Genomic DNA, 13,737 nt, shown 5'->3' with positions numbered 1-13,737 from the left:
ATATATATATATAGTATTATATTCTTGGAAATGCTTAAGAAAATAGATTTTAAGTGTTCTCACCACAGTGAATAAGTATGTGGGGTGATGCATATATTAATTAGCTTGATTTAGCCATATATATCAAAACATCATGTCAAACCCAATAAATATACACAATTTTGTCAATTTAAATAAATAAATGACAATTTAAAATACAATGTCATTTATAGGACTAAAATGCTGAAATCCACAAAACATTGATTTTTTTAAAAAATCAAAGATCTAAGTTGAGAGATATACAGTGCTCATGGGTTTGAAGACTAAATGTAATAAGGAGGTCAACTCTCCCGAAAGTGCTACACAGATTTCACCTAATTCCTATCAAAATCTCTGGGAGCTTTTTTTTGTAAATATAGGCAAGATTACTTTAAAATGAATAAGGAAAAACAAACTAGAAGAGCTAACATAATTTTGAAAGGGTAAGTGCAAGGAGTCATTATTCAATTTCAGGATATGTACTTATGGTAATTAGGATTAATTATGTGGTGTTGAAAGACGAATAGACACATAGATCAACGGGATAGAATAGAGAAACCCAGAAATAGCCACATACGTGTACAGATATGTGATTTGTAACAAAAGTACAAAAGCAACATCAGTGGAAGATGTAGTCTTTTCAGCAAATGGTTTGGGAGCAATTGGACATCCATTAGCAAAAATATGATCCTTGATGTAACATCATACTTGACACAAAAATTAACTCAAAATGGTTCATGCATTTAAATGTAAAACTATGAAACTTTTATAAGAAACCATAAAAGAAAATCTTCAAGATGTAGAGCTAGGTAAAATTCGTATACTTGTTTAAAAAAAAAAAAAAAAAAAAAAAAAAAAACTAGGGGCCAGGGATTTAGCTCAGCGGTTCGGTGGCCTGCCTTGCAAGTGCAAGGACCTGAGTTCAATCCCCGGTACCAAAAAAAAAACAAAAACATAACTAGGCCGGGTGTGGTGGTGCATGCCTATGATCCCTTCACTCAGGAGGCTGAGGCAGGAGGATCGCCATGAGTTTGAGGCCAGCCTGGGCTACATATTGAGTTCAAGGCCAGCCTGAACTACACAATAAAAACTTGTCTTTGAAAAAAAAAAAAGCTTTTGAAAAATAAAAAAATAACTAGGAGGTCATTAGATAGGGTAGTTCTGAGGAGAGGTAGCTCAGTGGTACAGCACTTGCCTAACATGTGTAAAGCCAGGTTCAATTCCCAACACTGAATGAATGAATGAAAATGAATGAATAAATAAAATTCTCATATGAACAAACCAAAGCCCAATGTAAACAGTAAATTGGAAGTAGAAACTGTACTAATCAGAATCAACTAATCTCTAGCTAGAGACTTTCCACTCTAAGCAAAATTGTTGTATTTGTCTTGCTTCTGCAAACACTTTATAAAATAACTGTTTCCCCTTTTGTCTCTCCCAGGAAAGTGTTTACTATTTGGGATCTGGTGTTGCCTTGATTTATGAATTGCTGAATACTCAGATAAACTCTGTAAAATTTAAATGTGTTTAACTTTTCCTTTGATCACACTTGAAACCAAAAGTATGATCCAGGGCCAGGGATTTAGCTCAGTGGTTTCGCTGCCTGCCTTGCAAGCACAAAGACCCAAGTTCGATCTCCAGTACCAAAAAAAAAAAAGCATGATCCATAAAATGAAAATTTGACAAATTGGAATTTGGCAAAATTGTTAACTTTTGCTCTGCAAAAGAGTCTGTTTAGAGGATGAAAGACAAGTCACTGTCTAGGAGAAAATATATGCAAGCAATATGTGTTAATCAGCTTCCTATTGCTATAACAAATACCTGAGCTAATCAACTTATAAAGAGAAAACGGTTATTTTGGTTCACAGTTTTAAAGGTTTCGGCCAGTTGGCCCTGTTTGTTGCTTTGGGGCTTGTGGCAAGACAAGCACTTCATGGCAGAAGGTGTGATGCAACAAAAGTGCATAGTAGGGGAAGAAAAGAGAGAGGAAGAGCAAGAGACCTGTGGACCCAGAATCCCCTCCAAGAGCAAGCCCCCAATGACCTAAAGACTTCCGACTAAGCTCTGCTTTTTAGTTTCCACCACCTTCCAAAAGCACCACGGACAGGGAAGCAATTCATAAGCCTTTAAAGGACATTCCAGATCCAAACTATAACATCATATACCCAACAAATGCCTAGGATCTAGAATATACAAAAAAAAAGTCTCAAAACTCAACAACAAAAAATGAATGTGACCAGACATTCTGCCAAGGAGAACATGAAAATATACAGATGACTAATAAGCACATGCTTAATAAGCACTGCTCTTCTCATCAAGGTTTACCCAAACTCACTACTTCTGAGCCTGTTCCCATCCCCTCTCGCCTTCTATCTTGCCTCTCCCAGCCCCACCTTCTCATGCACTCTCTTACATTCTCAGACTGGCCAAACAACCAAGCCCCAGCTCCCTGTAGAAACTCAGACAAGCTGCCCTGCCTTCCCTAATTTAGTCTGTATAGCTCTCTCTATTCCCACATTAGTGCTGCCATCTTCTCCACATGGTCACCCTTCTCTCAGCATCCAGAGGAAGGCAATCCTGGGGCGTTTCGGTCTTCCCGAATCAGACTAGCTGCTGAGAAGTGAGGCGAGGTGAAAAGAAAGAGGGGCTTTCAGGCGTGGGGGAGACAGACACACTGCTGAGCACAGGCAGAAGGCTCTTTCTGGTGCTTTCCTTACCATGTCACAGAGGCCACCAGATTCTTTCCCCTCTCTTGTCCTCAGATCAGGAAGGGAAAGTGGATGAACCCAGGGTTCTCTATTCCCTAAGTAGCAAAAGGCCTTCTCTTTTAAAATCAATGTTAAATATGGCATTTAACAACCAGCAAATCAACCAATGGTTATTTCACAGCCGAATATGGTAAAATGGGGAAAAGTATAGCTGGTTAAAGGCCATATTATCCAATGCCGAAGGGGGATAGTGGGGTGTGTTGGGGGCGTGTGTGTGTGTGTGTGTGTGTGTGTGTGTGTGTGTGTATTCCATAGAGACAGATATACACAGAAAGAAAACAGTGGAGGGTGGTGACCTTCAGGATTCTTTGAAACCCCCAGGTGGAACCTAGGTCGGCACACATCCTGCCTGGACCTTTCCTGCCCAGCTGGGATATCCTGTGTTTGTTGAGAGGACCACACGGGGAAGCTGTGACCATTGTCCTTTCTAAAATCTGTCAGTGAATTGTTCCCCAGGTTGAGGCAGCCGCCCGAGGCAGAGGAAGAGTAACTCTGGAAACACGTTATCAGCATCCTCCACGAACTTCCTCACCCCCTCCCCAGCCTCATTAGCCCCAAGCAGATCAGCATCCTTAAACAGAAACCTGGGAGGTCGGTATGAGGTCAGCAGCCTGAAGCCCAGCCCGCTGCTCCGCAGTCTTCCTCTCCAGCCGAGCCTCCCTCCGTGCAGTCCTGTGTGGCAGCTGAAGTCGCAGCTCTGAGTCCAGGATGGAACCCGGGCTGGGGCCTGAAGCTGCCGCCCTCCACACACATTGGCTGGCCAAGTTGCTATTGGGGCTTACGGCCCTGAGCTGTTCTCTCTCCTCGCCAGCTTCTCCCGCTCCTTCTCTGGTGCCCCGAGTCAGAACCACCTACAATTTGGGACGGACTTTCCTCGGTCTTGATAAATGCAATGCCTGCATTGGGACATCCATTTGCAAGAAGTTCTTTAAAGAAGAAATAAGGTCAGAATCTCAATCAAATAACTCTAAGGGGCAAAATTCTGTTCTCTTCATTGAAGATGTCCAGATGTTTGTTAAAAATGAATCAGGATATAATTTATGGGTGGGAGCTACAGCAAAGCTACTTCATGATAGCAGTAATGGTTGGGGTGGGTGGAAGGGCAGTGGCTGAAAACAAACTCCAGCCCTAAATTGCTAAATCCAAAGGTCCCTTTCAAAATGAAAGTTTGAAATTTTCCTTTCTATGAATGGCACAGCCTGGAGCTATTTCATTTTCCAAATTTATTTGGCACGATGAGAGCAACAAAATTTATAGAAAGCCTACTATGTGTGGACATTTGAAACCATCCTGGGTCCTAATAGTTTACACCAGTTATTCTGTTGGTGAACTGTGACATAGGGAGATTGACTCACTCAAGGGCACCACCTAGTAAGTGGCAGATCTGAAATTCAAATTGGGACAGTTTACTCCAAAGTTTCAGAACCCGTTTATCTGTTGTGAGATGTTGCCCTGATCAGAGGAAAACTCTCACCAAAGAATGGTATGGTGCTCTGGAATTCGAGCTGATCAACACACAGTCAAGGTGATTTACCCAAGGCCAGGGCCCAGAAGGTGCTGCATTGACAGCCACTATAACCAGCCATTGTATTCCAGAGGAAGGGAGGCAGAAGGAGGGAACCATGTCACAGGTAATAATATGGCTTTTGATCTGATACAGAACAAGGTGAGAAGCTCCAAAGTGGGGACCTGATTTCAAACTGGAGACAGTGAAAGGGCTTCCCCCAGCGCAGAATTCTGAGCAAGTTCTTCAAAACTGAGCTGACATTTTGTGGGAAGGAAGGGCTTAAGGCAGAATAAGCAGCTGAAGCAAAAACCTAGAGGTGTAGGAATTGTTGAGGTGCTCAGTGGCTGGCATGGCAAAACATTAGAAGGATTGAGGAGCTAGGGAGCCTTGAATGCTGTGCCAAGAATTAAAACTTTAACCTGTGGCCAACAACTCCCGGACTTTTCAGTACCAAAGACCCTTTGTCACACACTCCTTCTCTGCAAGGCCTCAAGGCCCTATCGTGATTTTAAGATTCAGTGACCAAACAAAAAGTATAAGCAATGACTTTATTACCAATCTGTATTATCCAACTAAATTAGTAAACAGAAATCATAAATAGAAAGTACTCATTGAAAATGTTAAACTTCTTTTGAGAGATCACAGATATTTTAGAGAGTTTATGTGAACATTTCTTATTAAGCCTTCTTTAAGGTATTTTAAATGTCAAAAGAGGCTCAATTAGGGCAGTGCCATTGTAGGCAGTGCTGATGGTATTAAGCAGGGAAGGGGAAGATGCCTCCGAAAGCAGTGTGGAGAATGGACTGGAGTTGCTAGCAGGGCTTGTGAGACCAGTTCTCATAGTTTGGAAGACAGGTCATCTGGGGCAAAGGAGGGCAGGAAGCATACAAGTCGGTTCAACCATACAGTCACTTTGTTCACTAACTGGTTGTGAGGTGAAAGGAAGATGGAGATGTTGAACAGGAATTTGAGGTTTCCCATCTAAGAAAGGGGATGAAGAGGACCAAGAACACAGGTGATGTAGTGCTGACTCCTCAGAGGAAAGAGGCAATGGGAAAAGGGGTATATATTAAGACAGTTTAAGATAAGAGGGAGAGAAATTAAGGGTTTCAACTGAAGAAAAGATCTCGGTTCCCTTCCTCCTTTTTCACCAAGTGTCAACAAACAAAATTTTCTGCCCCTCAGGCAGGTACTGGCCAGACTCAGAAAGTATTATCCTGAGTAGATTTGTGCTCTATTGGTGTTCAGGATATTACTTCACCTCCCTTAGAATTCATTTTCCATGTGTGTCTGAAAGGAAAAGATACAGATATACACAGGAAAACACCAGGCAGGGCAGGGGCAGGGTTATAGCTCTCCACACTGAGAATATTCATCCTTAGTGCCATGAGGCAGAGAGAAGCCAGGAACTGTGGTTCATTCCTATAATTCCAACGCTTGAGAGCCTGAGGCATGAAGATCTCCGAGTTCAAGGCCAGCCTGAACTAAATAGTGAAACTGTCTTGAAAAAAAAAAAAACCAGAAAGAGGCCGTGAGTGGGTCTGAGGAGGTAGACTTATTTATAGTCCTCTCTGCATTGTAAATAACTTTCTTCTTACTAAAAAAGTAGTACTTGTTTATTTCAGAATTATCAGGGAATATTGACTAGGGATAACACGAAATAAAAGTCATGTATAATTACTCCCACAAGAGAACAACCCTTAAACATTTAGTTGTATAGCTCTTCCACCTTTATTCTAAATATGGATTAAGAAACGTTTGCAACAAAAATATCATCATATCATGTTTATTACTTGGGGAATTTTCATTTTAAAATATAGTGGGAACATCTTTCCATATGATTAAATATTCTTCACTACTGGATTCTTAATTCTTTTGTTATATTCAATTACATCAATTAACCATAATGTATTTAATTCACTACCATGAGATGGCCTAGTATTTTTTCACTTTTCACTACTATAAAGTCTTTTTTTTTTTAGTACATGCAGTTTAAATCATCTTGGGGAGTAGGTACATGCACACAGTACAACTTGCTTCCTTTTTTTTAAGTCCCCTTTCCCTTCCCTCCTTGCTCTCTCCCTTCTCCTTTAATTCAGCATTATAAAGTGTTATGTTGAACATTCCTGTGGTGAGATTTTGTGCCTAGCCTTGATTAATTCCATGTGAAAACTCTTAGAAGTAGGGTTTCTGGTTCAAAAAACATGGAGTGTGTGTGTGTGTGTGTGTGTGTGTGTGTGTGTGTGTGTGTGTATCCAGAGACTTCTATGTAGAGTTCGCTTCTCACTCCCAAATGTTTCGAATTGCTATATTTTCATTTGCATTTCTTCTGTTCTGAGTTGAGCATTTTTTCAGGCTTATCAGTCATCTGTGTTTCTTCTTTGCCCCCCACTTTTCCTCAAATTATTCATTGGTTGTTTGTTTGTTTGGGTAATGGAGGTTGAACCCCAGACCATGGGCATGCTAAGAATGTGTTCTACCACTGAGCTGAATGCCCAGCTTCTCTTTCCCTCTTTCTAATAAGACGTTTGTTCATCTTATTGATCTCCAAACATTTCTCCACTTTTAAAAATGATCATCATTTCTGTACTGTATCCCTAAAATGTACCAATAAACTCAATTAAAGCTGAAAAAAAGATCATCATTAAATTTCAGGAGAAGTCCCAACTAAACTCTGAGACATCTGGCTGCATACTTTATTTACCAAGGCCAGTGTTCAGGCTCCTGCTCTGGTCCTCACTAAGGACTATGTGATGCTTATATCTGTTCAACAGCAAACCACAGATAGGCCCCTCAAGCTGGTGGGTAGCTGGTGAATGCTTTATCTCACCTTCCTGACTGCATGTATTTGGCCTAATATCTCCAAACCTTTACACCCAAAGTCTTAAAGAAGATTTAAATATTTCCAACAGAGCAGCAGAGAGCTGACAGTAAAAAAAAAAAAAAGAAAAAAGAAAAAAGAAATTGTTAAGCTGAGTACTGCCTTCCTTTCTCCCTTGCCTCTTGTCTTTCTTCTTCACCTCAGAAGATGATAGTGATTATTGCTTTATCTCATTTCCTGACACCAATTCAGAGGCCTTGAGAGCTGCAGGGCCCTAGAGGTAATGGAAAAAGTATCCATCTACACATTCAGTCAACCCTCTGTGTATTCTCTCACTAACCATCACTTTGTGCATCCCAGCATCCATCTCCTCATGCACGTCTCCACTCACTTCTCTTTCTATACATCCAAATACCCACCACTTATCCACCTATACATCCAAACACTTATCCATCTGTCCACTTACCCAACCATAAGGTATTGAGCACTGACTTGGTGCCAGCACTCCACTGAACACTGAGTTACAAACTTGGAAGAGACCCTATCCTTGTCCTGAAGGAATTTGCTTTCAACCAGGAAGGTAGGGAAGTAAATCAATAGCTAAATCAAAGTATTAGGAAGGAATTATGCATACAAAATGTCCCACACAGAGCATTATGGGAGCATATGGGAAGGAATGGATCCCAATTAGGAGACAAGGGAATGGCCATCAGAAGATTCCCCTGTTTAGTGTATAAAGGGTTAGGTAGATGTTATCCAGACAAGATGAAGAAAGTGTCTTATGCAAAGGAAACACAACATGGCAAATGGATAGAGACTCAGAGGTCCAAACAAATGTGGTTTAGACAAAGGTAACCTGTGGTTTGGGAGACCAAAGCAAGCTTATAAGAGGAACCACAGGTAAAAGGCCTAGAAAGGGCACTGTGAACTGTGCTGAAGAATGTGACTGCATCCCAAGAGCTTTGGAAAAATGCTAGATGATTTAAGGTTTCAGTTCAGAGCTGAGGGATGGAGAATAGAAGAAAGAAATAAATAGAAAGGCATGTCTATGTGCAAGAGAAAATGACATTTCACTGTAAATCCCAATGCTGCCTCTCCTTCACACATAGCCTCCCTACCCTCCATGTTAAGAGGCTCAGGGGATTGGCCTTGGTGCTTCCTCCCAGCTCTGAGAAACTGTGAAACTATAATCCCACTTGTCCATCTTTTTTTCTTTTTCTTTCTTGTTTATTGTACTGGCGAATGAACCCAGGACCTTTGCAATGAGCTATATTCCCAGCCGCCGCCCCAACCCCATTTGGCGGGGGCAGGGCTTGCTAAGTCTCTAAGTTGGCCAAACTGGGTTTGAACTTTCAATCTTCCTGCCTCAGCCTCACAGAGTGCTGGGATTATAGGTATGCATCACCATGCCTGGCTCTGCTTGACTGTCTTTTAGCCCAATAAGGAACCTGGTCAGCATCACATCAATTATGTCCATGATCTCAGTGCAGAAGAAAACTTTGGAAGCTGTGTCTGTTTTGTGGTTTTCCAAATTCCAGGATATTAACAACTTGGTGAATAAAAAGTAGGACCCATATTTTCACTGACATTCTTCTGCTCAATAAAGTAGGTGATTGATATTGGGAAAATATGCATTTCTCCCATTCGATGGAAAGGAGGTTTGGAAACTTCTCTGTTTCGGTCCTTATGGAATGCCCTTGGCCACTGCTAAATCTGCATAGGCACTCACTGCAGGTCTCCTACCAAGACACTGCTGTCATCTCAACAGTGCCTTCTCAGGAGGTGGGGACAGAAGAAAAGGACAGAAAAGTCTCTCTACCCAACCCACCAATTAGGTGAACAGGAGCCTGAGATCTCCCTCCCTCTCCATTAATTGTCTGCAGCTCTTCACACAAGTCACATATACTTATATATTCTGGCTTCAGTTTTCTCATCCACAAAACAAAATAGGAATGAGAGCAAGGGCAAAACAAACTTTCAGGACCTAGTCGGCTCTAAGCCTTAGTAATGTTATCAATCTATTCCCATGAGCTAATTCATAAAATGGATGATAGAGGAATAAGCAGCATGGTGAAGAGGTGAAGACTGCAAGCTCAGCTGCCTTGAATGTCACATCCTCTGACTCCTGCTCATGTAGCCTTGGATAAATGATGTAACCATTCTGTGCCTCAGTTTCTTCATCTGTATGGTTAATAATAGTATCAACCTTATAGGTTTATTGAAAGAATTAAATTAACATACATAAAGCGCTGAGCAAAATGACCACCATGCTTAAGTATTTCATAAATGTATGTTATTATTATCATTAACCAAAAGAGCCATTCAGCTGTAAATACTTAAACTCAGGATCTCTGGTGGGTTGAAACTCCACAAGCAGGAAGAGCTGCAGAACACAGGCAGATAGGCCTGCCTTGGGGCCTTGGGCCCTAGTTGATTCTCCCAGTAGGGTGGGTCAGTTCCCATGATTGCCCTGAAACTTCCAGTAAAATCAACTTATTAAAGTTTACAGTGTTTCATCTTTTTAAATATCCTTGTGGAAATGTTCTTGAATAGAATTCCATTGCAACTTGCACTGTCGAAGTTGCTCCCTGACCATTTCTGTTGGTTGCCCATCTTGCCAGATGTGAGAGGTCCAGAGCTCTCATGCATTCTCCAGGGACTCAGGGGTCTGCACTCTCTAGCTCCCTGGACAAATCCTGTGACCTCTTCATCCTTGCAAGATTTTTGTGTGGCTTTCTTTGCCATCAAAACAATAGGAAAAGCTTGTGGTCTCAGGCAAGGCTGCATCATAGAAGTAAGAAAACAAAACAATCTAGGGTTTGGGGCTCACTAAAATGCTATCTCTCCCAAAACATTATCCAAATCTCATTGTCATGGGGTTACTCAATATTGCTCCATAATAAGAATTTAAAGATTCTCATTTATATTAAATTAATGTATTATATAGCCCAATTTTCACTTGCTGTATGACACTCAGTTATTAATAATAATGAAGGTAAACTTTTTCTGGGTAGTTTTTCATACATAAATCAAAAGGAGATAGGACTGAGGATTTAGCTCAGTGGCACTGCGTCTGCCTCACAAGAGCAAGGTCCTGAATTCAATCCCCAGTACCAAAAAAAAAGGAGATTTGAAATTCTACTCTAATGGAAATGCTAGCATGCAGTTGGAGAAATGAGTAGGGAGAAAAAAGTGACCGTGAGGCTGAGAAAATTGGCAAATGATAATAAGCCTGTGCCTCTCCTCCTGGAACCCAGGTAGCTTCCAGTTTTGGTGACCACTTGCAACCATGGTTGTCTGAGACTTTGTTGGTGTTGATGACTTAAATCTTTGTACTGAGAAAAAAATTGAAGGGGCTCCTTCAAATTGGATGCGGAGAGGCATTGGTCTCCCCAGTGCAGGCCCAAGAGCCTCTTCGAGAACAATGGATGGGTGGTTTGGGTAACTAAAAGAAGGGAGGGAAAAGATGGTGGTGCTCACTGATAGACAGCCCAGGGTTTTTATCCCTGCAATATACCGTCTGACCCTTGGCAAAGTACTCAGGTTCTATGAGCTTCTATTCCCAAACCAGCAAAGCGAGGCTGGGGTATGAGAAGAATCAAAAGTGTCAGCATGTGTATAGTTACTATCTTTACATGAGTAGAAATTCAGTAGATTGCAGCTAGCCCTTCTATACCAGTTGAGTGAAAAGGATAATTTCTGTCCTGCCCATACCTCTCTCACCTTTTCTGACATCACATAAACACTTCTTGGAGTCTGAGGAAATGAAAAGACTCCTCTCATTAGGAAGAGTTTGGAATACTTTAGTCTAAGAGAAGTGGATCAGGTGGGCTATTTTTCCCTGTCTCCTTCCCCTCGGCTCTGCTGGCCTCCAGCTCAAGGTTAATCCTAAAAGGGCTATTCTTCCAACAGGTTTGACAACTCGCTGGCTTCCCACCTCGAATTGCCTTCTGAATACTTGCCTTCTTACCCTGCAAATTACTCAGATGATTCTAAAACCTGGCGCACTGTAGAGATCTCTAGGCTGATCAGCAGATACCAAAATGAGGTCTCAGACATGAGAATCTGTGCCTCCATATCAGCCCCAAAGACCTGCAGTATTGAGCGTGTCCTGAGGAAAACAGAAAGGTTCCAGAAATGGCTGCGGGCCAAGCGCCTCACACCGGACCTGGTGCAGGTGAGTGTGTGGCCTATAGGTGTGTGGGTGGGCACAGGGAGAGAGAAAGAGAGGGAGGGAGGAAAGGAGGGAGGGAGACAGATCCATTCCAATCTCACATCTCATCTGAAGAAAAGGAGACATGCCGGCCTGTCTAAACTATAATAAAGCCGAGTGGCTTGTGACAAGACAGAAACTTAACAATATTTATTTCTAAGGCTATGTCCCATTGTCATCCACCATTTTTTTTTTATGTGACCCTCAGAGATTATTTGAGAAATAATTTCCAGCTGCCACTTCCAGGCTGAAGACCTTACAGGATGACTTTTAGCAGCCCACCTCCCAGACAGGGTGAAACTCACCTGCAGCAGTCCCCTGGCAGCCTTCACCAAGCCCCAGGATAGGTGAGCATCCTCCCACAGAAGTTCCCATATATATCCTACTGTACATCAGTTCCCGCCTGCACTATTGTCTTCTTTGTTCAGACCAGCACAGCCATGAACCTCCACACACATCTAGCTGAGACCTTAGAATGGAAGATGCTCCTTCTAAAGACTGAGCAGTGGCTCACCTTCAGCAAAGACGGGAAACAAGAGGCTTGCTGCAACCTCCCTACCATGACAAGGCTGGAGGACTTGAACTGCCCTTCTCATGGGGACGCTGGCTGCTTCCCACACTCCCTGGGCCACTACCAACTTCACACGGACACCGAAACTGCCTGGGTGGATGGAATCTGAGCATTAACAGACCCTCCCCTGGCTCCTTCAAGATGAAGGACATACAGCAAGAATATTCCTGGATATCTCATCCATATAACCAGACTGGCTTTGCTCTTAGGTTGTGTGGCATGATGGGTACTTTTATGTGTCAACTTGATGTGGACATAGAATGCGCAGTATTCTGAGTCAAATAGTATTCTCAGTGTTTCTTTGAAGGCCACATACCATTCCACAGCTAGTTCTGAGGCTTGGGAAAGACCACCGTGAGACTGTTTCCACTTTGCCACATATGTGCTGAGGACTATAAGAAGATAGACAAGGAGTCCGGGAAAAACAGAGAACTTATTTCAGAACTTCTTGAAAATCCCATTAGTTCTTCCTGCCTCCATGTTGTCAAGTCACACACTGCAGAGTACAATATGCAAGAAAAGACTACCTGGACAACATAGTAAAGGAAGGAACTTCCTGGTGCACAAGACATTCTTGAGATTCTACGTAAGATGGCTAGTCTGGCCTTAGGCTTTGAAATGAGGAAAAATATTTCCCTTGCCTTCTAGACACTTCCGTAATAAAATAGAGTAGGAATTAGTCTAAGAGACCTGACAAATCCAAAACAACCTTCCAGATACATCCAATGTCGCTTATCTTGATGGATATAAATATTAGAGTGTAGGAAAAAGATTTGGGGACTGGAAACTATGGTTAAATTCTAGATCTTCCACTGAAAGCTGTGGAAAAATGAGGAGCAGAGATCCAGGAAGAACAGAGAACTTCTCATTCCTGTTAATCCATTCAACAAGTTTCAACAACTGTGCTGCATCCTGGGGACTCAATGATGAGTCAGACACAAGCTCCACTCCCAGAAGCTTATGGCTCAGTGTAGAAACAGACAAGAGTACGCATTACTGCAAAGCAAAGTAGTTGATGTTATGACATTCCATATGGGGACAAAGAACAGACTACTGACTTGGGTCTTTCATTTACTGACCAGTTTACCTTGAATTTAAACTCAGGACTTCCCTACTGTGCTCTGCCCCAAAAGTGACACAGGAAGAGAGCCTAGGGCAGTGGTGGCAAACCTATGGCACACGTGCTGCAGTGAGCACACAGAGCCTTCTCTGTCTGCACTTGAGCCAAGTCACTGCAACAGCTAAGCATCAGATAACAGTTGCATTTTCTAAACTAAAACCTCAGTATTCAGGTTTAATCGCAGTGTTGGCACTTTGTGGTAAGTCAGTGGGTGGGTTGCAGTTTGGGCACTCGGTCTATAAAAGGTTCACCATGACTGGCCTAAGGATCATCTCAAATATCCTCTGAGCTCTGACATTTGGCTGGATGTGACTCTGCTTCATTTATGTAGCAAATACTGACTGAATGCCCACTGTCACCAGGTGCTGTGCTAGGTAGGCCCTTGAATTTGCTTGTTTCTCAAATGGTAGCAAATGGTAACTGCTTTGCCTGATTCATTCATCCTAATGAGCTTATAGACATGAAGATGCTATAATGGAAATGCACAGCAAGTGCCATGCTTGTAATAAGTGAGTTCCTTTTTTTTCATTGTGCTTAAATGTGTTCTACCTATTTTAGCATCTTGCTTTACATCCAACTAAACAAGTCTCCCTTCTTTCTGCCCAAACAACATCCATTAACAACACCCTGTTAAGACAGCCCGATCCATAATCATTTAGGACCCTCCCTCATTTAGGAGCACCCAAACTGCTGCTCTTTTTTTTTTTTTTTTTTTTTTT

General features: G+C 42.1%; 1 protein-coding gene across 2 annotated transcripts in view; it reads left to right on the top strand.

Moving 5' to 3' along the window:
- Window positions 1-3,389: 3,389 nt before the first annotated feature.
- Window positions 3,390-13,737, top strand: part of Dipk2b (divergent protein kinase domain 2B) — a 38,960-nt gene continuing 28,612 nt past the window's right edge. For both annotated transcript variants that reach the window (XM_010628370.3, XM_010628369.3), the window contains exons 1-2: window positions 3,390-3,730; window positions 11,027-11,291. In XM_010628370.3, coding sequence (XP_010626672.1) covers window positions 3,495-3,730; window positions 11,027-11,291 — 501 coding nt within the window. In that variant the 5' untranslated portion in view covers window positions 3,390-3,494. The remainder of the gene's footprint in view (window positions 3,731-11,026; window positions 11,292-13,737) is intronic.

The sequence above is a fragment of the Fukomys damarensis genome, unplaced genomic scaffold (genome assembly GCF_012274545.1).
Source record: "Fukomys damarensis isolate Sample0158 unplaced genomic scaffold, DMR_v1.0_HiC HiC_scaffold_39, whole genome shotgun sequence".
NCBI classification, from domain to species: domain Eukaryota; kingdom Metazoa; phylum Chordata; class Mammalia; order Rodentia; family Bathyergidae; genus Fukomys; species Fukomys damarensis.
The sequence above is the reverse complement of the archived record's forward strand: the minus strand, read 5'-3'. Positions and strand labels throughout refer to the sequence as shown.